At 43.0% G+C, this 27,132-nt stretch overlaps 6 protein-coding genes across 12 annotated transcripts; 4 read left to right on the top strand and 2 right to left on the bottom strand.

The window, feature by feature from the left end:
* Nucleotides 1-279: 279 nt before the first annotated feature.
* Nucleotides 280-3,281, bottom strand: LOC115741568 (putative glycerol-3-phosphate transporter 1). Of its 2 annotated transcripts, XM_048282535.1 has the most exons (4): nt 3,064-3,281; nt 1,199-2,303; nt 586-975; nt 280-519 (listed from the first exon to the last, which is right to left on the bottom strand). In XM_048282535.1, exons 2-4 carry the CDS (start codon nt 2,211-2,213, stop codon nt 416-418), a joined length of 1,509 nt encoding a protein of 502 aa, XP_048138492.1. In that variant the 5' UTR covers nt 2,214-2,303; nt 3,064-3,281; the 3' UTR covers nt 280-415. The 2 variants fall into 2 exon arrangements, with proteins under 2 accessions (XP_048138492.1, XP_030531407.1); XM_030675547.2 differs by having other exon boundaries at nt 280-975; nt 3,064-3,280.
* Nucleotides 3,282-8,946: 5,665 nt separating this feature from the next.
* On the bottom strand, nt 8,947-13,226 carry LOC115744939 (luc7-like protein 3). 4 transcript variants are annotated; one of them, XR_004015885.2, is made up of 9 exons: nt 13,065-13,226; nt 12,584-12,712; nt 11,920-11,959; nt 11,317-11,392; nt 11,045-11,245; nt 10,625-10,837; nt 10,123-10,545; nt 9,971-10,031; nt 8,947-9,880 (listed from the first exon to the last, which is right to left on the bottom strand). XR_004015885.2 is itself a non-coding variant. In XM_030680363.2 (8 exons), exons 1-7 carry the CDS (start codon nt 13,105-13,107, stop codon nt 10,165-10,167), a joined length of 1,083 nt encoding a protein of 360 aa, XP_030536223.2. In that variant the 5' UTR covers nt 13,108-13,226; the 3' UTR covers nt 9,709-10,031; nt 10,123-10,164. The 4 variants fall into 4 exon arrangements, 2 of the variants coding, with proteins under 2 accessions (XP_030536223.2, XP_048139200.1); XR_004015884.2 differs by having other exon boundaries at nt 9,971-10,545; XM_030680363.2 differs by having other exon boundaries at nt 9,709-10,031.
* A 992-nt stretch (nt 13,227-14,218) lies between these two features.
* LOC115745006 (peroxisomal membrane protein 11-4) lies at nt 14,219-15,123 on the top strand. Its single transcript, XM_030680421.2, has one exon. The coding sequence runs from the start codon at nt 14,398-14,400 to the stop codon at nt 15,088-15,090; it is 693 nt and encodes a 230-aa protein (XP_030536281.1). The 5' UTR covers nt 14,219-14,397; the 3' UTR covers nt 15,091-15,123.
* Nucleotides 15,124-16,323: 1,200 nt separating this feature from the next.
* On the top strand, nt 16,324-17,452 carry LOC115740780 (RING-H2 finger protein ATL57-like). The gene is made up of 2 exons (XM_030674374.2): nt 16,324-16,878; nt 17,351-17,452. Exons 1-2 carry the CDS (start codon nt 16,324-16,326, stop codon nt 17,450-17,452), a joined length of 657 nt encoding a protein of 218 aa, XP_030530234.2.
* A 704-nt stretch (nt 17,453-18,156) lies between these two features.
* LOC115744981 (cell number regulator 6-like) lies at nt 18,157-22,481 on the top strand. 3 transcript variants are annotated; one of them, XM_030680403.2, is made up of 5 exons: nt 18,157-18,261; nt 18,723-18,830; nt 20,509-20,623; nt 21,221-21,486; nt 22,055-22,481. In XM_030680403.2, the coding sequence occupies exons 2-5, from the start codon at nt 18,723-18,725 to the stop codon at nt 22,280-22,282; spliced, it is 717 nt and encodes a 238-aa protein (XP_030536263.1). In that variant the 5' UTR covers nt 18,157-18,261; the 3' UTR covers nt 22,283-22,481. The 3 variants fall into 3 exon arrangements, with proteins under 3 accessions (XP_030536263.1, XP_030536272.1, XP_048139201.1); XM_030680412.2 differs by having other exon boundaries at nt 18,245-18,383; nt 18,720-18,830; XM_048283244.1 differs by lacking the exon at nt 18,157-18,261 and adding an exon at nt 18,486-18,521.
* A 2,249-nt stretch (nt 22,482-24,730) lies between these two features.
* On the top strand, nt 24,731-26,263 carry LOC115740831 (probable aquaporin TIP5-1). The gene is made up of 3 exons (XM_030674444.2): nt 24,731-24,998; nt 25,344-25,594; nt 25,723-26,263. The coding sequence occupies exons 1-3, from the start codon at nt 24,860-24,862 to the stop codon at nt 26,113-26,115; spliced, it is 783 nt and encodes a 260-aa protein (XP_030530304.1). The 5' UTR covers nt 24,731-24,859; the 3' UTR covers nt 26,116-26,263.
* The last annotated feature ends 869 nt before the right edge of the window (nt 26,264-27,132 follow it).

Genomic DNA, 27,132 nt, shown 5'->3' on the forward strand with positions numbered 1-27,132 from the left:
GAGGCTCTATCAATTGAGAGTCCAACATCTACAAATATGCTCTCATAATTAAACCAAATAGGGCGTGGCACTTTTTTCCATGCCCACCTTACAAACTCTTTACCAGAAAAAACCAGCAATGATCTTTCCTTCATTCTCCCAAATGGGCTCAATCCCAAGGAACATGATACACCAGAAATGTACAAGAACAAGAACATACAAATGAGCAGAACCGCCAGCCCTCCCCGCCAGTCCCTTCCTTTTCAAAGTTGTGTCTTTCCACGTTTATACTCCTTCCTCTTCATGTTTGAGGAAACCAAGGATGTCCTCCCCTCAAATTATTCATACACAGAGGGTATCGATAACTACTTGCAATGCGCCAAACCCCGAGGATATTTGGGCGACGACAGACAACATATCCAACTCCTTTTCGCGATTACACTTCGACTGCGGGAGGCCTTGACCTGGAACTCCTTCGCGCCCTTGACTCCTCAATCTTTGCAGCCACCTCGGCAACGATGAGCTTAGTGAGAAGCAGCCCTGCAACTAAAGCAGCCGCCATGAGCATCATGAAAACGGCGCCCCAGCTCTCTGTAGAGATGTAACCCGTCAGCAATGGCCCAATGGCAGCCCCGATGGAGCCCGTTCCATCTATGATCGCCGTCACTGTGGCGAGTGCTCGCGGATGCCCTTTCAGAGAAGTGTGTGTCCCCAAGTCCGCTGAGACGGCTGTCGTTATTAGAGCATAAGGCCCATTTACAAAGATGCCGGTGATGAACATGAGTATGATGTTTACAGTCAAGGAAACGGATCCATAGCTTCTGTAAAGATAGAGTGCCGGAATAGCGCAGTACATGAAGCTTGCTGCTGTTATGGCCCTAGCGTCTAGGCGATCGGATATGTGACCGGCCAGGATCCCCCCAATAACCCCTCCAACATCAAATAGTGTAGACAAGTCTCCTGCTGTTGCACTGGACAAGTATTTTCCATCTATAGCTGCAAAATGACAATATGTATGTGAATCACAGCGTAACACAGTTCATGGATTGTAAATAAACGGAGTTAAATGGAAATGTGGAAAAGAACAAAAAAAAAAGAGAGCTTTTGATGGTACTATGATGCGTCTTAGACTAAACAAATTCCATAAAGCACGATCCTTGATGAAATTACTCTTAAAAGGTGCCTTGCAAGCAGATTGAACCCCTACAATCGAAAGTACCTGTGTGGCTGATGTAGTAAGGCAGCCAGTATAGGAATGTGTAGGCAACCAATTTGGCAAAGAAGAGGCAAAAAGCGAAAGGCGCAACCCCCGGAATCTTCCACGCTTCAATGAACCCCACAGCATGCTCACGCTCCTTATTCTCCGAATCTGAGCTTAACAAAGGTTCCCTCACTTCCTCTCCATTTTTCTTGGGGGAGTTCACGTTATCGTCTCTATCAGCTCCCACAGATTCAGGATTAACGGGTAGAAACAAGAAGACCACTAAGCCCATGAATGCAATTATGAGACCGGGCACAACAAAGGACCAACCCCATCCATAGCTCAACATAGCAGAAGCAATCAAAGAACCTATTATGTTGCCAACAGAAGTGTGAGCATTCCATATACCCATAATAAGCCCTCTCTTACTCTTGCCGAACCAGTTACCAACCACGGCAACAACCGAGGGCCACCCGGTCGATTGGAACAAACCAGCAGCCATTTGCACAAGGAGAAAATAGTAGAACTTATGTATGTTTGCCCAGTAACCGACACCAAAGAGTGAAGTAAACAGACCAGTTCCAATCATCCCTACAGTCAGGAAAATCCTCAGATCCATTCTGTCACCCAACTGGCCAGAGAAGTACATTCCCACAGCATACACGGAGAGGAAAGCCACATCGAGGTCGCCGAGCAATTCCGTTCCATCTGATCCATTGAATGGGGCCCAACCGCTATCACTAACAAGTAGTCCAGAAACATTTCTGCCTTCATGTGGGCTAAGAAAATAGGCCCTCCTCCATGGATCGAACCTCAAGCCTACTTCGGATGAGGAGGGGTCGAGAGTGCTCTTGACAACGCTTGTGGTCTTCCGATTAGCGTGATAGCATGTGTAGGTAAGGAATGTGACTATCAAGACAATACTTTGGTGTGTTCTGAAGGAAATGGGGCTTCTCTTTATGTGCTCGATGAACCGAATTCCTAGCGGCTTGCCGTAACAATCTCTCACTGAATTCTCTGAGAACGGACCCATGTAAGAGCTAAGGATTGCTCCGTTGCTGGACACAGACGCTCAATAGGAACCCGAACCAGTATGCTAGCTTCGATATCCTCCCACTTGAAGCTGAGAAGAAAGAGGACGTCCCATTGTAAAGCAACTGAAAACACGCAGCAAGATTAAGCTAATTAATGATGACAACAAAAATCCGACATTGTTTATCAGTTAATTGCACGATGTAAGGTCATAAAGCGCGACAGTTACACGAGCAAAGCCGGTTACTAGGATTAAGTAAATTGAATGTGCTTCTCGGAAACAAAGTTTCTGGCTTGAGCTTCTCGAAAAAATGCAGGACAGTTTCTATCTTTCTTGAATAGCTATAAACTTATCACGCAGGACAAGTCCAAAAAGCAGAAAACCAACAAGTTAATTATCGCAATGGAGGAGATTTACGACGATCCATTGCTTACACGGAACTCTGAACTTTTGTGAGTTCTTGGAACTCCGATTCCAAACATCATCTAATAAAATACAGGGCGAGACCACATATGAACACCATGATTCAGAAAAAGGAGAACCAAGAAATCCGATAGACACCTTCGACCCTTTAAACACCGGCTCACTGCAAACAGATATAAGAGCACCCAGAAACTGAAAATGCAAAACGAAAGACGATCCCGCTGGACAAAAGTTTCGAGAAATCCAAAGAACGTACGAGCAGAGCAACTCTTTTGGACCGATGTTTGAACTCAAAAAGAACCACCCACGGCTCTAATCCAGATCTCAGTGATAACCACTCCCCACCAAGAAATCCATAACATCACTCAGGGGTACACAAAAGTCAAAGCGGACAGGAAAGTCAAGAAGAGGCATCGTCCGTCAATACCTCTTTGCTCGAACAATGTTTTCTTTTCCCGTCTTCCTCCTCTTGAACCTCTGCGCTTCTCCTTCTCAGTGGCGTCACGATGAAGAAGAAGAAGAAGAAGAAGAAGAGGAAAGGCGTAACGAAGAAGAAAGTTTCTCAGCTTTTTAGTTGCAATGGAAAGCCCAGCCAGACAGTGTTTGTCAAAGTGTGGGAGGGAACGGTGACAATAACAAATTAAAGAGAATCGCACCGCCGACCCGAGAGAGGAATATTCTTTTGGATGTTAAATACCAACTCTGCCCTCCCCCCTCTCTCCGTCTCCCCAGGACTGGTATGAAACCGGAAGCATGGTTCAAGAAAAATAAAAAAATTATATAGCTGTTCTTAATCCACAAAAAAAAAAAATGAAATAATTACGTGACAATCAGTCACAAAAATTCAAATAATAAGCAATTAAAAATTATTGTGAGATCCGCTCTTTTCAAAATTATGTAACCCACAAGAGGCCGATACTCTCTCATAGTCACTCAAATGCGGTTATACTAGCAAAACCCTTTAAGCAAAAGCCGCAATACCAATTCCATCTTGAAGTTTAAATTCTTCCATGTGTTTCACCCTATGAGAGGCAACAGTAAGCAAGCATGCGTTGGAGGGAGTTTCTTCTCACTTGGGTCGCAGGACAATATGGCAGTTCATCGGCCTGCGTAATTTTTACACTTGTATACAATGTTCTTGTTTAGCAACAATCATAATTTATTAATTCTTAATTTTGTTTTTTTTATCGTCAATCACTTGTTTTTTTTCTTTCTTTATGACAGGGAATGCCCTCTATTTGCTTTACGTCTATGGGATTTCGAGATCCGGACAAGGTTTTAGATGAAGCGATCAAGGACTTACTTAAATCCGACGGTCGTTAAATATATGTGTGTTTATTATTTTTCTTCATACAATTTCCTAAATTTACTCCTAAATGCCATTATTAGGGATTTCTTGTAGGTTTTCTTCACGGGAGCATTGCTTTGTGCAAATTTGACTTGGGAACCTTAGGTTATTGTAATCGCTTTTAGATGTTCAATAGAGTTTTTGGCTTGATGGGCTCAAGAATAGGGTTTGTTAGATACATCCTGCTGCTCATGACACGTGGCAAGCCATTATCGGCATGTATATTCCGACACGCGGCAGCATTTCTGCCCCTAATTCCTAACACCAAAATTGCCATATGGTATGAACCAATACACAAATCACCTTCATCCCTCTACTATATGTAGACCATCAATCCATTTACTTTAGAAGACTTTGATCCATTGTCTCAACAACTCCTATAAAACATTTGGATTTCAGCACTTATGCTGACCTTAGCATATTAACATTTAACAACTTCGGGGACGGACCGTTGAGAAACTCTTCGTAACAAGCGGGAGCAGCCGGTGACTCAAACTCTCCCCATCTACTATCTAGCACACGACATCCAATAGCATCGCCCGCTCCTCCTCTCACCACCACTTTCTCTCTACTCCGTCCCGCTTTTTAGTGCTATTGCTGCGCGACAGTAGCCCTTCCTCGAGAGAAAACCTCCTCAACAACCTCTACAGAGAATATTGGATGCTCCTCGTTCCCTTATCAACACAGTGCATATTAAGAAAGCTACAAAATCTGGTTGCTATTTTAGGTACCGTGGAAGATAGCTTTATATAATTGGATCTCACGCATGATTTCATCCGGTCCCACGTGAAAACTCGATTGGGTCAACGTCCCATTTCATTTCGGACTTTGCTAGCATAACGGCCTTTGATTCACCGGGAGAAAAAGACGAAATGTAGGCCCATCATGATTTTTTACTTAATTATTACTTTTTTTTTTTGCCCAAAATATACTGTCGATACATACTCAATTGCCTTCCTTTTCCGTCCTTGTCGACGTGGGCTCTCATTTCGTCGGACCAAGCGTAACGGAAGCAAACTCTTCGCTTCACATTCAGTTCGAGACGAAAGCTCCATTTCCTCACTGGATGTGGAGCAAATAATTAGGGCCAATTTACCCTCGAGACTGATCATATTTTAGGGGAGAAAAAAAAAAGAATCGAATGACGTGGCGACACACTCTATAGTCTATACTAGTCCCGCTCGTTCGAATAATATAAATCGGAAAAGAAAAAAAAGGGATTTTTTTTTTCTATAATTGGGCCAGAAATTTGAATGGGACGTCCCAATGACTTAGCCTGAAATTTTAACATCAGTTCCTCCACGATGGTCAAAGCCACTGAGACGACGATCTGATCTCGACGGCTCCCCACCCAAAAACGACAAGAATTTCCATCCACGATGTTCCCCAGTCCCACACGTAGAAATCTTTTGCTGTGCCTGGGAAAACACCCAACGAGGCGACACGAGACGAGACGACCGAGCTCGTATGTGAACTGCAAATATCGACTCTCGGCAATGAAGAAAGGGTTCTTAATAACAAGGAAGTTCAAAATCTATAAAAAAAGATGGTGTGTCGACCGCGGCGAATGAAAATCCCCGGGAGCGACTTGCTAATTTTGGGCTATGGCAATTCACCCTTGTCGAGTGGCATCGTGCTTTTCCCAGAGCCTTTCGTCCGCGAGTCGAAGAGATTGTTTCCAGTTAAAATCCGCAAGACGGTTAAAGATTGTAGAGCCGAAATACCTTCATAAGAACCGTGAAATCAACCGGGCCGGCGACTTCGGTTGCTCCTTCAGGCTTTATCGGCAAAAAGAAAGAGCGCGAGCGCGCGCGAGAGAGAGACAGGGAGAGAAAAAGGCGCTCGCCGAGGCCGAGAAAAGTGCAGGGGTAGTATAGTCATTGGGGGAGTCGGGGTCCGACTAATCATAGGGGAGGAAAGTACGGTTGCGGCGAAATGGTGGAAAAGCATATTCGAATATCCGCCGAGTATATTCCTGACGTGTAGTTGCCCCCCTTTGTTTTTTTTGGGTCAAAAGTAGCTGCCGACTCTACTTGCTTAAAATATGGGGACGTGGATGAATGAGTGAGTTTCGTTCAGCAATCAGAGAGAGGGGCACGTGGAGGCACGAGCTCTTGCGCTCGCCTGCGTCGTCCGTCGCAGAAAGGGTCAGGAGCCAAGCGAAAAAGAGAAGTGGAGAAAGAGCCCCCGTCTTGTCAAGCCAGGGAAAGAGCGTCGGATATTTCGTGAATTGGCGTTTTCTCCAAGCGATCTGCGCTTGAATGAATAATGGAACCGCATTGAAGAGATCTTTGGATTATTGCATTTATGGTTATGGGAGAGGGACCTCTACCCTGTCGGACATGATCCTTTCCTAATTCAAAGCCGGTCACTGTCCGAAGACCGCCCCACACCCACCCCGCCCCCCCCAACGAAATCGAACAAGCTTATGGATGATACGATCCGGGCTTCGTTGGTCCCCCTGACGAATGCTCGGAAGCAACCGATCGCTTGTCGAGTGTCTTGAAATTGGTTCATTTTTTTGTTTCGAGACGAACGCGCACACTTCTCGTGCGGCTATTTCTAGTCTAATTAGAAATGAACGGTTCTAACCTTCCTCTCTCTCTTATTTCTCTCTTCTTCTTTTTTGTCATTGATAGGAAGAATTATTGTTGTGAGAGGCACCCAGAAGTCTTCTTATTGCTTCTAAAGGAGACATTGGGTGCGTTTGAAAAGACTTTTGAGGAAAGACTTTTGAGGAAATGCAAAAGTCTTTGGACTAAAGGAATTTGGTGAAATGTAAAGACTGTTTGGTAAACTGTAATTGAAAAATGCCTTGAAATGCAGCTTTGAGAAAATGTTGTTTTGTAAACATAAATTCGAAAAGCCTTGATCACTTTTAATTTTTAAATGCAACTTGTTTAAATACAACAATCTCTGCACTCTCTCTCCCTCCCCCTTGCCTCAAATCGATGGCTGCAAATGGCAATTCTCGTCATCCGATGCTCCACGTTGCACCTCACTGTGAATTCCTGATTTTTTTTCCATTTGCCATTAAATTAGGGTTCCCTTTCGATAAAACACCCTTCCCATTTGCCGTAAATTCCTTTTCCCTTTGCGCGGAGAGAGAGAGAGAGAGAGAGAGGTTCTTCTCCATTTTCCTTGTCAATTTTCTTGGGAAAGAAGAAGAGCACAGCTTAATCATGGCGAAAGGCCCTGGTCTCTACTCCAACATCAGCAAAAAAGAGACTCATTTTCTACCCAAAGGCGTGGGTGGGCGAGGGTCGACCTCGCATGAGGTCGTTGCCTAGATCCGGGGCGGGTGTTAGAGAAGATGGAGTGGCGGACGACGGCGAAGGCGGCATCGAGATCTTCGGCATGGATGAGGGACTGGGCGCGATTGTGGAGGTTGAGGGGAGGGCCGATGAGGGTGGAGGTGGAGTCGGGGAGGCGGGCGGCGTTGGTATCGCGAGGTGGGGGGGTTTTGTTGCTGCAGAGAGTGCGTGGAAGGAAGAAGAAAAATAAAGGGGTAAACATGAAATTATGATTAATAAGTGAGGGTAATATTAGAAATTCAAAAAAATCATTAATGGACACTGTTACCTGTCGAGAATGCGGCAAAGCCAAGGCAGCCTTGAAGCTGCCTTGAGCTTTTAGCCTTTGGAAGGCTCACTTTCAGCCAAGGATGTTTGGAAATTTTTTACCAAACACTTAAATTTTGGCCCAAGGGACTTTGGGTGTATAAAGCCCCTTGGGAAAACAGTTCTCAAACGCAGCCACCATCATCCAAGCCCAAACACCTCCTCACTGTTCCTTGCGAACTCAGTACGTTATTGCAGAGAAATTGTTTGTCATACAAACAAAACATCTTGATCAAACAATAATGGAGTCATTTCTTTTATATAGTCCAGGTCATTAAATATCACGAGTCAGTTAAGATTTTGGCCTATGATTGGTGTATGTTACTTTGACCAAAAGCAGTTAGCACAAAATTAGTGGGATTCGAAGTGACAACTCCTAGTTTTTCTGTTAAAAATTCTCCAACACTCCAATCAGATAATTACCAAAAAAGTCCTAATGCTATTGCAGTCATATTAATTCAGTCTTAAACATTCCAATTGTGCAAATTTAGCATTAAACATTTTCACATTTTGCCAATGTAATCCATCCGATCAATTTTATTCGAAATCGCTAATGTAAACACCGGCCATCTTCTGTGATACAATACGTAAAGTGAGCACTCCAAGAGACATTGGTGCGCCATATCGATCCCGATGACGACATTCAATGTCAACAATGTATTTGCCAAGTAGAGACAAACATTCTTCCGTTTTGAGGTGTAACCGCTTTTGAGCAATCCAAGCACATTTTGGTACTTCACATGTTCTATATAATATACACTTTGACCCAAAAAGAAAACATGTACTATGTACACTGACAAATTTCAGGATCTTATGCGATTTAGACACTCGTGTTCTTCTCAAAGTGCCCAACTCATCAAGTACCAAACATTAAATGTTCCCTCTACTAAGTGTCTAGAAATGTGCCAATGGACAACCAACGTCAACGAAGCTACCGAAACTGACGAGCATTTTTTAATTTGTCCAGAATTATATCTTTGACAGCAGGTAAACGAACGGGGCATTTTAACTTTGCCTATAACAACAAACCTAACAGGTGACATTAAAAAATTACAGCTTCGGAAAGTTCGTTTTATATTTTACTTTAGAAATGTATATGCAGCTCGTTACTTCGTGCAAAAAGCGCAAAGCAACCTCTGCCATTTCAAGAAAGGCAATCGCCTGCTTCCACTGCACTCTTTTCCACACAAACTCGTGCCTATATAGAGTTCACATGACCAACAAGTAAATGAACTGCATATAAGTTCAGCGTTCACCGATGTTTCAAAAGTTAATACTTTCACATGAAGGGTGCTAGGATCTCAACAAAAAGACCAGGAAAAAAATCACATATGGCAACAGATTTCTTTTCAAGTATTTACACAGCCGACTCTGCTGATATGTAAACTGGTCCTTTGTTTCAAATATTTTCTCAATACACATTTTGGCAGGAGTGATCGAATGACTTTCCTCTGTATGGAACTTTCCATTATAACACAAGAAACCTACTAACACAGCGAGAAACACGTACCCTGAAACGAGATGGATAACTGATAACCTGCCTCTCCTGCATACTACAATTGAAACATGCTATTTTGGCTGTTATGATAATGAGTTTACCTCTGGTCTAGCACTACGTAGTTAGCAAATTCTGTAGCCCAGTGACCGGCTTCAATCCAAAACAAACATCACTTGCCTAAGATAGTTGCATAATGGGCGACCGCAAAGAAGCTACATAATCCCTCTGTAAAAGTTCAAGGTGATTATGACCAGATCCCAGAGATTGCAACTATTTGTACAACGGTTAACTTCCGTACAAGGTGGCGTAGCTATACAAAGGCTCACACGCGTACACCTTTCTGCCATTTGAACTCTCCCATACAGAAGCTTAAGGCAGTTAAAGGCAATGGGAGGATTATGAGTAAAATATACCTGCCCGTTATTCGAAATGATCAGAAGGAGATGAAACCTAAGTTCGAAATCATCTTCAAGTAGCTCACACCAACCTCAAATAAATCAAAAGGATATATAAGTTAAGGAAATGGCTGAATCACGTGACAGAAAATGTAGAGCAAAAAAAGAAGATAGTCGAGCTACACACAAGGGCATAAACAAAATGCTGCACTGGTGAGAAAAGAGCTTAAGGTTACCTTAAGATCAAGGGAACAATCAATATCCCTTCAGCATTTGCATTCATACATTTTTGGAGCCTGTCCTCTTAAATACTTGGGAAAAAGAGTACCCCCAACCAGTCAATTGCTTTAATTAGAAGGAAAGGGCAGGGACTCTGAATCAACCTTTCAGAGGTAATTAGAAGAAAGAAATCTGGTTCAAGCAAAAGTCTAAACACATAATTACGGGAGTTACAACAACAAAACGCTACCTACCTCAGCCCTGTTCTCCATTAACTACATTGATCAGACGGAGATCGTAATACTCTCAAGAAAGCTGTGAGATAGGACAAAAGGAGTTTCACACACCGCAAGAAATTACTGGAGAGTTAAGCAAGGGTGATAAACTCTCTGAGATAAAAATCTACCTTAATAAGTTTAGAGCTTCATTCAGCTACATATTCCAAATTTCAGTGATCGGGACTTCTAGATGAACCCTTGTAACCATGCCTGACAGGGGAGCGAGACCTACTTCTGTCTTGGTACCGATCCCTGGCACCATCTCTACCTTTCCTGGATCTCCAATTCATTCCTCTACCTCCATCATAACTACCTCTACCATTCCTCTCTCGTGACCTCTCACGATCTCGACCACGTTCCCGGTAGCGATCCCGTTCCCTCTCTCTGTCTCTGCCCTGATCCCTGTCCCGCTCCTGTTCACGATATCTATCCTTGTCTCTCGATCCACTTCTTCTTCTACTCTCGTGCTCCTTTTCCCTTATCTTCTTCCTCTCTTCGGCTTCTTTCTCCCTAGCTAACCTTTCCTCTTCCCTTTTCTCCTCCTTCGCAGTCTGAAAGAGCAACAAAATTTAAGTAATCAGTAAAAGAAAGCTCTGCTTGCATCTGAAGCCTTCTTTATAGCCATCATACCTTATACTCTGAGATGAAGTCCCGAACCATACCATAACCCACATGCTGTTTCCCTGTGACATGCGATTGAATCCTTTCAGCTGCGTCATTTGCCACTAGGAAAGAGCCACATATCTCGCAAAGAGCCATCTTTTTCTCCTGCGTAAGCATCAATAGCTTCTCGTTCTGAGGTTGTTGCGTCAACGATGTCTTTTCAGCATTAAGCAGCTCGACCTGCGAAAGGGTTTTAACAATTCTTTCGGGTTTAATACCGTGAATCCAGATGACATTTACATCCAATAATATCTTTCTATCAAGAGCTATTGCTGAGATGGGGTGTCCACTGTTTAAAATGTCATTATTTCCACAAAGCAAAAGGACCTTTTCTTGGCATACACCAGCAATTTCATACAATAATGGAAACAAGGTATGACCAGGTACCTTCCTCATGAGTGCTTCAGCTTCGTCAACTTTTCCAGCTTCACCAAGGGATTCTACTTGTTCAAGCAGGTTCTTAATTTTCTCCTCCAGCACAGATAGTTGTTCAGATTTTTCAGCTGACAGCGCAGCAGAGGGGGCAGGTTCAACCTCTTGAGCAAGGCGTTCCCGCCCACGTCTAACTCTTCTATCTAAATCAGAAACCTGCATAAGAATAATTATATGTAGGTACCACAGATTTGAGAATGCTCAATTGCAAACAACAGGTGACTTACCAATTTCTCACAGAACTGGCAAAGTTCTGCTTCAAACTTGGCGATAAAGGCATCGTGTCTAGGAGACTGCTCAAAGCTGAGGCTCAAACAAAAGATGATTACAAAAAAGAGTGACAATAAATCATAAGTTGTAGAATATATGCAAATCAGGAGCAAGATGGAGAAGGCAACAAGTCAGGAAAATTAGCATGATACGCGCACAATCACAAAAACGGTCAGATTACAATAGCATATGCAGAAGTTCAGGATGCAATTGAATTGCATTTACTGCAAAGACAGGAATAAAGCACAATTCCTCATGGAATAAAACTTCATAGAAGGTGTCTAATTGAGTCCATGCATTACAAAACCTGTAACCATTCTCAGGCTCTATCATTGGCAAACAAAACCCTCCCGTCCCCCCCCAAAACCACCCCCCCATATTCTGTCTGTTTGTCTGTCTGTCTGACAACAAAAACATGAGGATGCAAAGTTCTAGTGGTATTATTCGATCTCAGCAAAGCAATCACTACCAATTCCTCTTTTCTTGTAGTATTTGCAGCAATGTCATGAGTAAATCTGCGGAAAGTAAAAAGGAAGAATTTGTTCTACTCAAACCCGTACCTCTCTTTCAACTTCAAATCATGAATTCTCGGGCATGGTCCTGAAGGAGATAAAAATGGAGGTCATGAGTGGGTAAAATATTGGCACTCAACACACATATCAACCATTATTTGTCGTTGCAACAGATGTAGCAGAAGAAATTACTAATTCGCAATTTCTCCTATCACCACGTGAAGCTGAGAATCACGAAACAAGCACCAAAAGGGTAAATATATCTGAAACTAAGATGTGCGTTGCCTCCAGAAACCACACTACACAATTGGTACACCAATTATTTTGGATACAAATTTCCTCACTTCTCATGCCATTTAAGCCTGAGAAGTGCGTGCGAAAATTACACCACTGTTGAGTGCTATGGCTCCAACGATGTTGACCAAATCATATTCCCATAAGATTCTCCAGCAAAAACTTGTATACTGCTTTTTCTAAACAAACAGTCAATGACTCGTGAAGGGACAGGGCTTACATAACAATACAAGAACAGAATCTTCAAAAGCGAAAGCAGCAAGAAAGTTAAATCGTCTTGCAGAGTCAGTCAAAGAGAACTTTAGAGAAACAAATGAATCACGTATTAGCATCTAAGATCAGTGCCTGGCCATGAATACTGACAAGCTACGACTAGGAAAAACACAAAAACAGAGAGCAAATTCAGATAGTAACACACCGAGGTCGCTCCGAGTGTTGACGAAGAGATCATGAGGGCAGAACCGCACCATGTAAAACGCACAAACCTCCTTATCGTCCCATTTAATCTCCCTGTAACCCCTTCTCTCTTCCTCAGTCAAATTCCGAGCTGAAAATCCACCGAATAAAGATTTTAGGGCTTAATAAAAAATTCCAGCGACAAATACAAACATACAAACACCTAATTGACCAGTCCCCACATAGTATGACGGTAAAAAATTAAGGCATGGAAGGAAACTTAGTGACAAACCTAAATCGGACACACAAAATTCAGCCACAAGTCAGAATTTAATCAACCTACCGATGGCTAATCCAAAACCAAGACATCCCACTTCACATGATGACCAACCAGGTAATGAAACGAAACATCGGATTCTAGAGCTCAATCAGCAATGGCGATGATAGTTTCAAATCCTACTCGACCCCACCAAACAACCGTATCGGAAGCAGAGAAAGAGCACCTGAGCCCATGAGCTCGTCCAGCAAAGCTCGCTGAGCATCCATTGTTGGGGGAATTGTGACGGACCAGAAGAAGAGGAGAATAGAGAGAAGCTGTGAGCTGCAACGGTGTGTCTATGGAGCACCGTTCTTCTCAGAGAGGGGATTTATTTGGAAAGCGAACATATATGCGCCGAGAAGAATAAAAGGAAAACCCCTAGAATCGGGCTTTTCGACGTGATGAGGGAAGAGCGAGTCGGGTCGGATTTGGATTGACCTTTCCGTGATGGGCCAAGCCCGACCTCAAACCCGGGCTGAAAGAGGCGTATCCCGGCTGGACCATGACATGAGAAATTGGTAGCGAGATTGTAGAGTTTGGGACAGGTTGGGCCTCTGTGAAATTTTCCGGCAACCACAATTGCCATCACAACAAGATTTTAGTCCCGGGCTCGGACCAAAATGGGTCGTTGGGTTGATATGCCCATGAAAAATGTAACGAGGAATTCTAAATAAGGACGTGAAACGTCTTTATTTTTTCGAATGAGGAATTGAGATGAACCTTATTTTATATAAAAGTCAACAGTGATCATATAAGTCTAAAAAAAAAGGTCCGATCTCTTTGACCGGTCAAGGGCATTTTCATCCTTTAAATTTTTTTAATTTTCGTCACTTATCCCTCTCTTTTTCTTCCTTTTCGCTGGTGACTTAGGCGATGGTCGACCACTAGAGAGGGTTGGCCTCGCCTGCGCGAGAGTCGTGCCCCTTGCCCATGGTCGACGAGGGCTTGGACGAGGGTCGATGGGCACTCGCAGGCTGCAGCAACAAAGGAAAAGGAAATGGGAAAAGAAAAAAAAAGAACATATAGAAAAAAAGGACGAAAATATTATTGACGAGTCGATGAGTTCAAACTCTTCTTTGAGAATGATATGGTCATTAGGCTCTTATCTGAAATAATATTTATTTTAGGCATTTATTTGATAAAATGACCTTGTTTTGAATTTTCCCAAAATTTAATGCAAAACGGCCGCTACTTTTCTCCGGTTTTGGCTACTCCGTCTTCTTGATCCTGAGGGAAAAAAAAATGGAAATAAATAAATAAAATAAACCTCCAAAAAAGAAATTATTGGCTCCAAGGTGCAAAACAATCAGGTCCAACCAGAAACGACACGTCGTTCTCGGAAATGTTATCCGAAAAAGGACCAAAACCTGTGGCTCTCCAAATGCTCTTATATTTCCCCCCGGCCGCATGACTAACATGTAGGAAGCGACACGTAGGCGGAACTCCCAGAGTCTCCCACTTCAACCATCACCTCGCCATCCACAAGCTAAGCCATCTCCTCAAGCCTCGCGCGCACCATGAACGACTCCGTCGACAAGCTAGTCATCTTCCTAGCCAAGCGGGACGGCATCGACAAGCTCGTCAAGACCTTCCAATACGTCTCCAAGCTCGTCCACTGGCGGGCCGAGGAGGCCGCACGCCCTGACCTCGCCCGGCGAGCCAAGAACTGGGAGGTCGCCTCCGGCCTGAGCCGCAAGGCCTTCCGCACCGGCCGATTCCTCACGGGGCTCAACGCCCTCCGCCGATCCCCCGGCGCGACCCCGGCGTTCAGGCTTCTTGGGGTGCTGGCCAATGCCGGGGAGATGGTCTACTTCTTCTTCGACCACTTCCTGTGGCTGTCGAGGATCGGGGCGCTCGACGCGGCGCTCGCCCGGCGGATGAGCTTCGTATCGGCGTTCGGGGAGTCGTTCGGATACGTATTCTTCATCGCGATGGACTTCATCATGCTCAAGGAAGGGTTGAAGGCGGAGAGGCAGCTTAGGAAGGGGAAGGAGAAGGGAGGGAAGAACGACGACGAAGTGGAAGGGAGGGTTGCGAAGATAAGGGCGGATAGAGTGATGCGGCTGATGGCGGTGGCCGCGAATGTGGCGGATCTGGTGATTGCGGTGGCGGATATTGAGCCGAACCCGTTTTGCAACCATCCGGTCTCGCTCGGGATTAGCGGACTTGTGTCTGCATGGGCTGGCTGGTATCGGAATTGGCCCTCGTAAAGGAAGAATTCTTAAGAGTTACTATTGCACACAGCAACAGCGAAAAAAGAAAAGAAAAAGGAGTTACATGGGAAATGTAAATGACTTTTCTTTGGCATGTGCACTTTGGGTTTTCGGCTTTTGTTCATGGCAATATTGCATTTGTGGTGGATGATTCTTTGTAGCGTGTTCAAACTATTTCTGCCATCACATGTGAGGATTTTATCTAGATATATTCGGACAGCGGGTTGATTTTGTAAAAAGTCCTAAACATTTTGCACGGAGTTCAATTCTGTCATAAATCTTTAAATGTTATATTTCAGCAGTTCACTTATGATGGGGTGTGTTTGAGAGGTAATCAAATAAACACACAAAGGTTTTCATCATTACTTTAAGGAGACAGTACGATCGGTATTTACGTTGTGAAACTAGAATATTTTCCTTATGATCACATTCCGACCATTATGGAGTTGTAGATTCTTCCATTGCATGACGGTGATTCAATTAATATTTCTCGGTAACTCTCTTGTTGTGTATCAAAAGGATAGTCGTTTTCCTCATGAATTCTTTCAACATTGGTATTAGACCCGGGTTAAGATCTCTTGACTTGTTTTTCCGTCGAGTTTTGACTTGTTGTTTAATATGAAGATCATTAGGAAATTGACTTCCAGATCTTCTAGAAGGGGGAAGGAGTAGAAAAAAAAAATTAAAAAATATTAGGTCAGCATCCACATCAATGCCGACCAGCCAAACTTAATCGGATGGGCTGAATTGATACAATAGCAAAATGTTTAGGATCGAATCGTTTAGAAAAAAAAAAAAAATTATGACTGAATTGACATAATTACAATAGTTTTAGGACTTTTTAGGTAATTTTTTCTGATAGGAGAGTGATATTGTCAAAGATAATATAATCTCAGTGGGAGAGATATGATAAAGTGCATCCCATCACGTGAGTATCTCTCGCAAGAGCCTCTCGTACAAGAATGAAGATCATCTCTCTGGATCTTTGAACGGGAAACTACAGCCTCCAACAAGAAAGCATTCATGTTATCCAGTCAAAGGAAAAAAATGCCTGCGTGTAAGGTGCTAATAAATGATCAATCTCGAGCAAATTGGAATTAGGAACAGGAAGTGTAGATGTAAGCAGGATTCGAATTTCGATTCAAACGAATGAACATATCTCTAAGGCCACACCACGAAAAAACGTTGCATAAATCAAATCTTTCGCACCGAAATCGAAGGGAGTCAAACATGGCCAGTCCTGCGTTTTCTCCCATCCCACAAACGTTCTTCCCGGCTCTTTTCGGGTTTGCCTCTTTCATTGATTCCCCACTGGTCCAGTCCATTCTCGATGGCCTCCGACGTTATGTGATTCTGATCGTCGTGTCCGTGTTGTTCTTGTGCCTAGTTATTTACCCATGCCTCCGCGACCTGTTTGACATTCTTGTTCAGGACCTCGACATCGGGCCCCGATTTGACGACCTGGAGGCCGGAAGAAGATTGCCGCTTCTCGGGAGGCTCCGTGGGGGACAGCCGCTTCGCTCTCCGGCCGATCCCCTCCGCCGCTCCCGTACACATCGATCCTCTCCGGAGAGCGAAGCGCTGATGAGGATACATGTGTACGGGAGCGGCGGAGGGGAAGAAGCCAAGCACACCGACTGCGTGATTTGCCTCGAGGATTTTAAGGACGGAGAAGAGTGCCTAAGGCCGACATGTTGCGACCACACTTTCCACAAGGCTTGCCTGAATCGCTGGCTCTTGGAACGTAGACGGTGCCCGATTTGTCAGGCTCGGGTCGCAGCGGCGGTATAACCCGATTTGGGACTTAATCGGAGGTTCCGGCTTTACGTTCTTTTGCTTTTTGTGTCGTTTCGCATCGCCATTTGATGTCACCTTTACCTCGTACGTTGCATCATAACCCATTCGACTTTCTTGTACTTTTCTTTCTCAGACTCCTTCGTTTTTATGTCTGTGAAACCTCACGATTGGGTAGTTGAAATTAAAGGGGATGGTTAATATTTCTTATCCAGTTCAACCTCAAAATTTCATTCGAAAAAATTCCAAAAAAAGAATCGGGTCATGACAATTCTAGTAAGTTCGATATTTCGACCGAATGATCACATCATCCATCACATATTATCTGATAAATCGTAAATTCATTGATAATGCGAATCTTACTTTGAATTTTCCCATTGGTAATTCTGTGTCATCGTTGCTGGTTTTATTCTGTGGCCTTTTCACTGGTCTGGATTAAAAACTTAGTGGTCAACATGAACAGGTTGTGGCCCACACCATAGCCCCCAGGCCCAGGCCCATCCTCGCCACCCAAGTCAAAGCTCCACTCGGCTCAAAAGTCAAACCTGTGGTCAAAGCTATCTGACAGATTTTTTTTTTCTATTTTCGATTTGATTTTCTATTGAGTCATGGAGAAATTATAGGGAAGGTAAATCCCATTTGTCCAATTTCCATTGGGTTGGGGATGTAAAAAAAAATTGATTGAATAGAGAAAATCATGCAATCCCTCGAATAAAGAAACTACGGAAAATATGGGTTGCAAAGTGCAATTTTTTTTTTTTTTGGGTGAAATCGGGGTAGTAATGACATTTGAAATTAGAGCAATTTGTTAATATCTCCTAATATTACTCAAATCCAATTAAACCTCAAAATTTAATTAAAAAGATCTCGATAAATATTCAATAAATGAGATGAACGAGAACCATTTGATACACTGGTCCAATTTACAATTGAATGATCACGCATATTCCTTACATATCTCAGATATCCTATATTTAAATCTAAATATCTCCCATCCATTAGAATTTAAATTCTTTTCCTAATTATCCAAATCTTACTTTCCCTTTTTTTTGGGTCGAACAAATCTTACTTTTTTTTTGGTCGAAAAATCTTACTTTCTTGGTTGTTAGATTTTCCCCTATTTTTGCGTGGGGGCCTACTTGAACCTGGAACATGTTGTGGCCCACATCCACCGGATATAGCACTCAGGCCCAGGCCTAGGAACAGGCCCAGAGCGAGGCCCGTCTTGAGCAGTCGCTTTTCATTAATTTTCAGTCTCAAAGCCTGCAAGTCGCTCAAAGCGGTGAAATCGCTCCATTGACTCTCGAAATAAAAACCAAGTTGTTTCGGTGCAACGAAACTGCCGAGGTTTCAGATTTTCTCAAGTCGTCGAAGGTCAGTGCTCGTCCTCTCTAAGTAAAGTAGTTGCAGATCTTTCCGACAAGTGAAATTTCTTGCTTTCCGTTTGATTTTCTTGTCGGTCGCCCAGAAATTGCAGGAAAACGTGGCGAAATTCTTAATTTCTCTCTTAGCAGAATCAAATTTTCAAGCTATTAGTTCATGTTCGTGTGGTTTTGATTTGCGAAGCTCAGGTTTAGGATCTGAGTTCTTTGCGGAATGCTGATTCGTAATTCATGTGGAGCATAATAGATGAGATTCTGAATATGGTCAAATGCTTGTCGTTTGTGCTGCTATGCTGGTGCGAAGCATATCATTTGTTTGATTCATTTCGTGTTGTCACTGTGTCGATGTGATTCCTGTCTACTATTGCCAGCTACTGGATCTCATGATTTCCCCCCTCTTTGCGGCTTGTCTGAAACAATCCTGAGGCAATAGATTGCATTTTGTTAATGCAGATGGCGGAGGGATCTAGGCAATCGCATTACGTAAAGCTGACAAAGGACCAAGCGCCTTCGGAGGATATAAAGCCTGGAGAGCTTAACCTGCCTATTGAGGTTCCACAGGTTTGTACTCTTCAGTCTTGACTCTTGAGTGTCTTTGTTATGCCTTTCTTTGTTCCCCCAGGATAATGTGGAAATGGTGTAGATATATTTCTGAAGGATGTCGCGTTAAGTAACCTGGCTGGAGAGTGGAAAGTTGCCTTGAATGGGGTTCAGTTGGTGATATATCAGTTTTACTAATTTATGGAGTAACTCCTCTTAGTTATCACCTTGTTCCATCTGTTCTCAAAATCGGTGCCTTTTTATTGAATCCCTTTGGACTTCTTATGTAAGGATATGGACTTCTTTGTGTGTTATCAATATCTCCACGAGCAATTCGTCAAAACAGAATTTCTCAAGCACTGCCATCCTTTGTTGGTTGAGTCCGCGGTTTATTCCTTTTTTTTAGAAATAGATATCCTCTTCTTTTATTCATAATTGAGCAAATTGTATATACAGGTATGGCCTTTTGGGTATATAGGGATGGAAAAGAATTGCTGCCAATGTTTTTTAATTGGTTGCATGTTTGCAGTTAAACATTTACATGAATTGTCTAACCGTGGTGGCTTTTAAGTGATTTCTGGCTTTTTGAAATGACTGATTGATTAGTTTTACGGGTGAATAATTATGGGCTCTATAGTTAGTGGCTCATGTACTGAGTAATGACTTTGAGGTCCTTAAACATTTGTGGCTCATGTGATCACATTGGCATATGTGATATGTACTTTATACCTAGCATTTGGCAAATACTACCAGGTCAATTATTTGATTCTCATTAGTTGAGCTGTTCAACCATTATATAATGGATTTTAAGTTTGAATCATTCGTCTCTGTTCCTTCAGAACATCAGGAGGTTTTTTCTGGCTATCCTCCTGTTTTCCATGGTTTGTGACTGTTTTCTCTAGTCTGTCTTCTTCTCTGGGATTATGCTATATATGTGATAATTTGACTGTATCAATTAGAATTAAGGATAACATCCATAGGAAACTAGAATCTGGTGATTGGTAATCGTTTGCTCATCTTTTTGTGAAACTATTCTTGGGAGCTAAGCTAAGGACATTGAACCTATTTTCTGTTGCTGAGATGTAAACCTATTCCTGAAGCAATTATCTGTCCATGCTTCATTTTCTGCTTGTCTCAGCAATGAAGTAAAACCAATCATACCTTCTCTAGAGAACATTTCTATAATTTGACTAGTTACATTTTGGGAAAGCTTGTGACTCTGGCAGTTGTCTGAAGCTGCAGTCAGAGGGACTTGCTTTCAGCAGACTCAAATATATTTAAAGACTTTTTTGAGGATTAGAATCAAGCGACTTCTGGACTTTCTGTGTTGCTCATGCTTTGAGTGGACATTGAAATGATGTTTGAGTTCTTGATTTATACCATGCCGTCGAATTTCAATGTTTGAGCTTTCCTTTCTGTCAAGTTGTCTTCCTGTTTCAGGAAGATTAACATCCGGGGAGCCTCATCCCTTCATGGGACTAAGTGATTGTCGCCGGATTTCTAAAATATTAAATTTCTTGTCTTGAATATAGAGCTTCCTTTCTGATTATTCCGATTGGGGTGTTGGATACGGAAGGTGCATGCTGTCATTTATGGATGCTTATGTGATGCCAATGTTGGCAATCTTTCCTTAAGCCTTAGATAGGTCAAGGAATAAATGGCTAGGTCTACATATGCTAAACTCGTCGTACTGGTACAGTTGGATGTTCGCAAATGTCACGAATGTGGGCAACCTCTTCCTGAAAGCTTTGAGCCTCCTGCAGATGAAAATTGGACAACTGGAATATTTGGTTGTGCTGAAGACAGCGAAAGTTGTAAGTTTCAGGACAGCTGAACTTTTGCATTATATTGTCTAGTGAGTGGATACTGGAGACTCCTGTTATCTCTCTTTCCAAACATGCTAGCCTTCTTTAGATTTGAGGTTGAGATTTAAAACAGTTTGTAAGCGGGAATAGATGGTGTTCACATAGTCTTGGTTACGAAATTGCCTTCTCCCTTTGCTGTGTATGTTTTACGAATATCCGACAGTGGCACAAAAAGCATGAGCCCATTATGGAAACACTTAAATTACTTTTGGAACTGAGCTGGTATCATTAATGGGGTTACCTTTAGGCTCGGTGAACGAATTGAGGAAATGTGGGTAAAGGTTGTCAAATTTTAATAAAGATCCACCAGAAATTGGCTTGTGTTTGAACGGTTGAGTGAAATGAGTGGCAGAGTAAGCCTGTGAAGTAAGCATTAATGTTTGATAGTTTATGGTCAGAGAGGTCACAACATACTGCTGGGCCGCTCTGGCTTTTTGCTGTGCTTTGTTTATTCACTTGTGCCTTGCCTTAGATTATTCTTCAGATTGTCTCATATAACATTTTGGGCCGGTTAAGGAAAAGCTTATTGTATGAGTTCCAATGCAGGCTGGACTGGACTATTTTGCCCTTGTGTCCTGTTCGGTCGCAATGTTGAGAGCTTGAGAGAGGACACTCCTTGGACCTCTCCATGCATCTGTCATGCCATTTTCGTGGAAGGTGGCATTGCACTAGCAGTAGCTACAGCGGCGTTCCATGGCATTGACCCTCATACGTCATTTCTCATTGGTGAGGGCTTAGTATTTGCTTGGTGGATGTGTGGCATTTACACCGGCCTTGTTCGCCAATCACTGCAGAAGAAATATCATTTGAAGGTACTTCAAGCTTTTTCCATGTGCTTCTAACTCATTTTGTCCGGCAAACAACATGGTAAACATTTAATTGCATACTGGCAAATATTTGCAGCTGTGACTGGAGTTGTTTCACCGTGCTCTGATCACATGTACCTGTTGGCCTACAGATTCTGTAGCACATAATTGCCATTTACTCTGTGGAGGAAAATCTCATTTTCCTTTGGCCATGGAATCTTGATTTACTGTGAATGACAAATACGTAATGTAAGAGGTGTGTGATGTCTTATGCATTGGACATGTCAAAGAAAGTTGGTAATCTATTTACTTTTAGAAAGGGCTTGTGGGAGTCTCCAAAAGATATGGGATTAGACAGTTTGCTTGTGAAGCTAGGGTTCTTTCTTGAATGATGCCAAGAGAGTCTTATCATGACGTAATTCCTCTTGCAGGCTAAACAAGCTTGGCTAGTAAAGCATTTTACCATTTTTCTTAGTACATATGGATTTTTTTCCGCACTTTTTTACTTAACTGTGCAAATACTAGTCCTCTTGTCTGGCTCTTACCATTTCCTCCTCGGCACTAACGACTGCAGAATGCCCCGTGCGATCCATGCTTGGTGCATTGCTGCATGCACTGGTGCGCTGTGTGTCAGGAGCACAGGGAGATGAAAGGTCGACTCTCGGAAAATGTCGTCATGCCAATGACTATCGTAAATCCTCCCCCTGTTCAAGAGATGAGCTCCACGAGTGAAGCCCATGATTCTGCACCACCTTCTGCAGACAACGGCGAGCACACAAAATTGGAAATGCAGCCTTTATAGCAGACTTAAATATCCACATATGGAGAGAATGTGAATAATCACCGGCGGGGCGTCGATTTGGTGGTATATGTGGTCGCGATCTTCCTTCTTTGTGCTCATTTAAGATTTTGATGACTTTGATTTTAGGATTCCATGTGATCTTATGGTGCAAATGGGACAATTTATACATCTATACACAGATTATATATCATTTTGAAAATTCGTTGCACGTCTAGATTCAAATAAGAGTCTCTGCCCGATCAGTCGGAGGGAGAACCTAGAGCTTATATATACAATTAGTGTAGCGTCTCCTTAAGTATACCAGGAAAGAAATAGAATGTTGATGACCCGGGATTCGGCTACCATGTCTTGTATAAAATTATAAGCGGCTCTAATTTGTGATCGGTATCTAAGGTTCGATAATATGTATAATTACAATGTAGATGACATACTCCTTTGTTTGCACTGCCAGATAGTCTTCTTCCGAGTCTTGTCGAAACACTAAAATAAGTAGAATGATTTCAACGACTTCGGCATCTTCGTGCGCCTTTTCTTCTCTCTTTTTCAATAGGGAGAAGCTATTAAAGCTGCATCGTTATGTAAAATAGGTTAAGCCGTTTTGCGCTTTATGCCTAGCGTATTTTAACTCTTGCAAACACCCCTTTCAAAGTGATAGAATAAATGAAGAATTATATAACGTTTTGAAAATAATCAGCAGTGATCTTACGAAATCTCACACGAAGCCGCGAGATATGGGTTTGGTGTGGTGCTTCTCTATTTCTTTCTAGAATTTCTATTTCTGTTCTCTCCATGAACTGGCAAAAAAAAAGGAAATTCAGAATAGAGAGAGATTATCCAAAGGAAAGGATGATTTCAAATGCAACTGATGTGTTCGACAGTAGATTTCCACTAGATAATAAGCATGAACCACTCCCAGATAAGGACGCCCAAAATTTGAAAGAAAACACTGTCAAACTGCGCCACTTCTACCATGTGCATGTTTCACTTCTCGTTCTCCATTCTCAAATCTCACTGCCATTGTCATACTCAGCCCGACATTGCCAAAAATGCTTTCTCCATTCAATGGCAACGCAAGGCGAGGGAAAGAGCCATGTGAAAGCAGCGCATCTATTAGTTCTTCGTCGTCACCGTCGGCGTCTCCGCACGAAGACTCGCCGAGTGCTATTCACCGAGCCGCCACATCTCGCGATGTCAGGGACATATTCTACGGGAGCGACGATGGTTTGGGACATGTGACGTACGAGGACGATGTAGCGGTGGCCATGAAGAGGCGGTCCTTGATATCCTTGAGGAGGAAGGCTGACAAAAAGAGACGTGCCTTCAGTTTCAACACGGGTTGCTTCGAATTCCTCAAATTCTTTTGCGGTGGGAGACGGTAACCAATATTTTCCACACCGTGTTCCCCCCTAGGTTTTCTTTATCCTTTTTGTTTTCTCCGTTTCTTCTCGTAGCAAAGTGATGTGATGGCTACTATGGACATCCAAATTTTTCCTGTTCTTTCACTATGGGATTACAACAAGTAAGAAAAACTCGCCATTCTTTTTATTATATCATTTAGGGTTTCCGGTACTAGTCGGCAACCGACTCGGTATCTCTTTAATTATATCGTTGGAGTGTCCGGTACTAATCGGCAACCGATTAACACCCAATGCGTATGACGGTTCCCCTTTCTCGACCTCAATCCCTCGTAGAGGTGGTTCGTGGCTCTTGACTGAGGGTGGCCAAACCAAAGCACAGAATTAACTAGGTCAACCTAGTTGGGCTAAGAAAAAATCCAATATCAGCAAGTAATAGTATAGTAAGGATGGCAAGGATTGCAACCCAATTCGAGTTTTGCTTAACAGGATTGCATGAAATGTCGACTCCGCCCAAATGGTGGAAGCCGGTGGCCGAGGGTGTGTAGCTACGTCCATTGGGGCTTATCCGAACAACGATTTTGATGATACCCGCCACATTCTATCTGTTTGTGATAGATTCACCTAATAATAGATAGAATATAACATAATCTTTAGATTTCATATTTTATCTTATCCATTTAAATTCTCTAGATTTCATATTTTATCATATTTAATCATATTCTGATGAGAAATTTAGACGATCAATCGGAACATAAGACTATAGCACTAATCAGATTGATCAGATAGTTGGTATGTTGGTAGATGGACTTGATTATCCAGGTCAAATGGCCACAAACGACAGGACCAGCGCTCGTCGTACTTGCACCGGTCAGAGTTCGTCGAAAGAAACATGCGTCTGAAAACGACGCGGCTTAGATCCGAGGGGCATTACTGGTATTTAAGAATACCATCCACGTGTCTGCTCCTCCATTGAGCCACGTCCGCGGCGGTTGACATTTTTCAAAATTCATTGCCACGAGCAGTTGCGACCCAAACCGCGCGTATACAAAAGAAATCATTCTCCCTTCCTCAATCGACATTCCAAGGCTTGAAAGACATCAGAGCACTCATCTTTGATGGTCGAACCCGGGTTACAGTTAGATTGCTCATCCCCTTTTTCCATCTGAAATTCAACTTTTTTTCAGAACTTTCGCGAGTCCGGCTGTTGATCGATTAATCTATGAGGGGAATGGCGCCGACTGCACTCATGTCGCGCTTCGGAGAATCGGTCACCGCGAATGCCTTCAGATCTTATCTCGCCGAGTTCATCTCCACTTTCTTTTACGTGCTTGCCGTTGTCGGATCCGCCATGTCTTCCCGTGAGTCTCTAAACTTCATATAATGATCTATTTCCATGTAAAACGCGTCGAATTTAAACACGATTTTGATCGCGATGATCATCTTTGCTCTCGGATAACTCACAATTTGATACGTACACGAGAGAAGAAGTTCTGAACTTTTCCTGAAAGGCATGCACTGTGATCAGTTGGTAAGTAGTGAAGATGGCGATGCAAGAGTTTAGTTAAAAGTGGCGTACAAGTGACCGGACAGATTGGTGAATACTGGATGCTAGTTGAACTTTCTGGGACTTTCCTTTCTGCACTGACTAGACAGATTGTGCATGGCGATAGTGACCCCAAACGGTAATAAAATTTCGTGCACAGGGAAGATGTTGCCGGATGCGGCGGTCGAACCGTCGAGCCTCGTGGTGGTGGCAATGTGCAACACATTGGCGTTGGCGACGGCGGTGTACATATCAGCAAGCATATCCGGAGGGCATGTGAATCCGGCGGTGACGTTCGGGAAGGCGGTGGGAGGCCACATCAGCGTTCCGACGGCCCTCTTCTACTGGACTGCCCAAATGCTGGCTTCTGTCATGGCCTCTGTCCTCTTGAAAGCCGCCACGGCCGGTCAGGTGATAAAATGTTGCTAACATTTTACCGTTATCAGGACATTGAACTGAATATCGAATTACTACATAAATATACGTTGGAAGATTTTTTTGGTCGATGATTAATAGATTCAAGAATTTGGTATTGGCAGGCAGTGCCAACATTCAGAATAGCAGGAGAAATGACAGGATTTGGAGCATCAGTGCTTGAAGCATTCCTGACATTTGCTCTGGTCTACACTATTTATGCTGCTGGAGACCCAAGGCACGGTCAGATAGGAGCAATCGGACCCATCGCGATCGGGTTCGCTGCGGGAGCCGGAGTCCTAGCCTCGGGCCCGTTCTCGGGTGGTTCCATGAATCCAGCATGCTCGTTCGGGTCTGCTCTCGTGGCGGGCACCTTCAAGAACCAGGCAGTGTACTGGGTCGGGCCTTTGATTGGGGCCGCGGTGGCAGGTCTCCTCTATGATAATCTGGTGTTTGCTTCTCCGGCGGCGGCGGCGGCGGATCCAAGCAGGGGGATGTCGGCAGGATTTGGGGTCTAAGGACGTGTCTCATTAGCAAGTGTATCGTGCTTTAGTTTGTGTGCGTGTTTGTGTATTGTTTTACCTTCATATTTTTAGATCGAAATTAGACAGATCTTTGTTCATGACTCTTCCTGATTGTTGTTGTTGAAAAGTTGTAGTGTATCCTGAGCTTTACATGGACATATGGATGGTTATTGGAATTTGGGCGGGCATCAGGAGGTTTTAGTATCTCTCTTTGCATCGATATAATTAGGGGATGAGCAAAACAGATCGACCGAACTGAACCAAAGTGGCTAATTGAGTCCGGTTCTCAAGGATGCCGGTTTAATTCCCCATTCCATAAAATTGAAACTGGTAACCGGTGGTCCAGTTCCCGATTTCAGGGTGGGAACCGGACTAGACCGATTCTTTTTTATTATTACTTCTATTGTTTTGGTCGACCATTTTTTTTGTAAAATTTTTGCCTCTTCCTTCGTGTCCTAAATTGGCTAAATCGCAAACCCTAAATCGCATGTCGGTGCTCTCACGCCTTGCTCTTTGCCTTTCGGTCATGTCCACCTCGTCGACACCACCTTGCCGTCATCCTCAAGGTTGCTTCTCTCTCTCTCTCTCGGCTTCCGATTACTTACGATTTAATTCTTAGCTGCAGATTGCCAATCGGATTAATCAAGAGCTGCTCAAATGGAGGCTCTTTTTGTTTCCGAAAAATAACTTTCAAAATAATATTTTTCGAATTCTCTGGTGTTCGATTTATGGAAAATAAACGAGTCAAGGAAAATATTTTCCGCTCATAGAAAAAACGCATTCAGAAGTGAGGAAAATGATTTTCTCTTTTTGAGAAGATGAAAACATTTTCCATCATCTTTTCCTCCCTCTATTCCTTCACTTTTTAATTATTTTGTTCTTGTCTTTTCTTTCTTTTTATTTCAAACTTTGTTTTTACCTTTTTAATAATTTTTTTTATTTTTTCTTTATTCTATTTTCCATAAAAAAAAATTCTTCATCTGCCGATTGCCGGATTTGGCGAGCCTCGAG

The sequence above is a fragment of the Rhodamnia argentea genome, chromosome 7 (assembly GCF_020921035.1).
Source record: "Rhodamnia argentea isolate NSW1041297 chromosome 7, ASM2092103v1, whole genome shotgun sequence".
Lineage (NCBI taxonomy): Eukaryota > Viridiplantae > Streptophyta > Magnoliopsida > Myrtales > Myrtaceae > Rhodamnia > Rhodamnia argentea.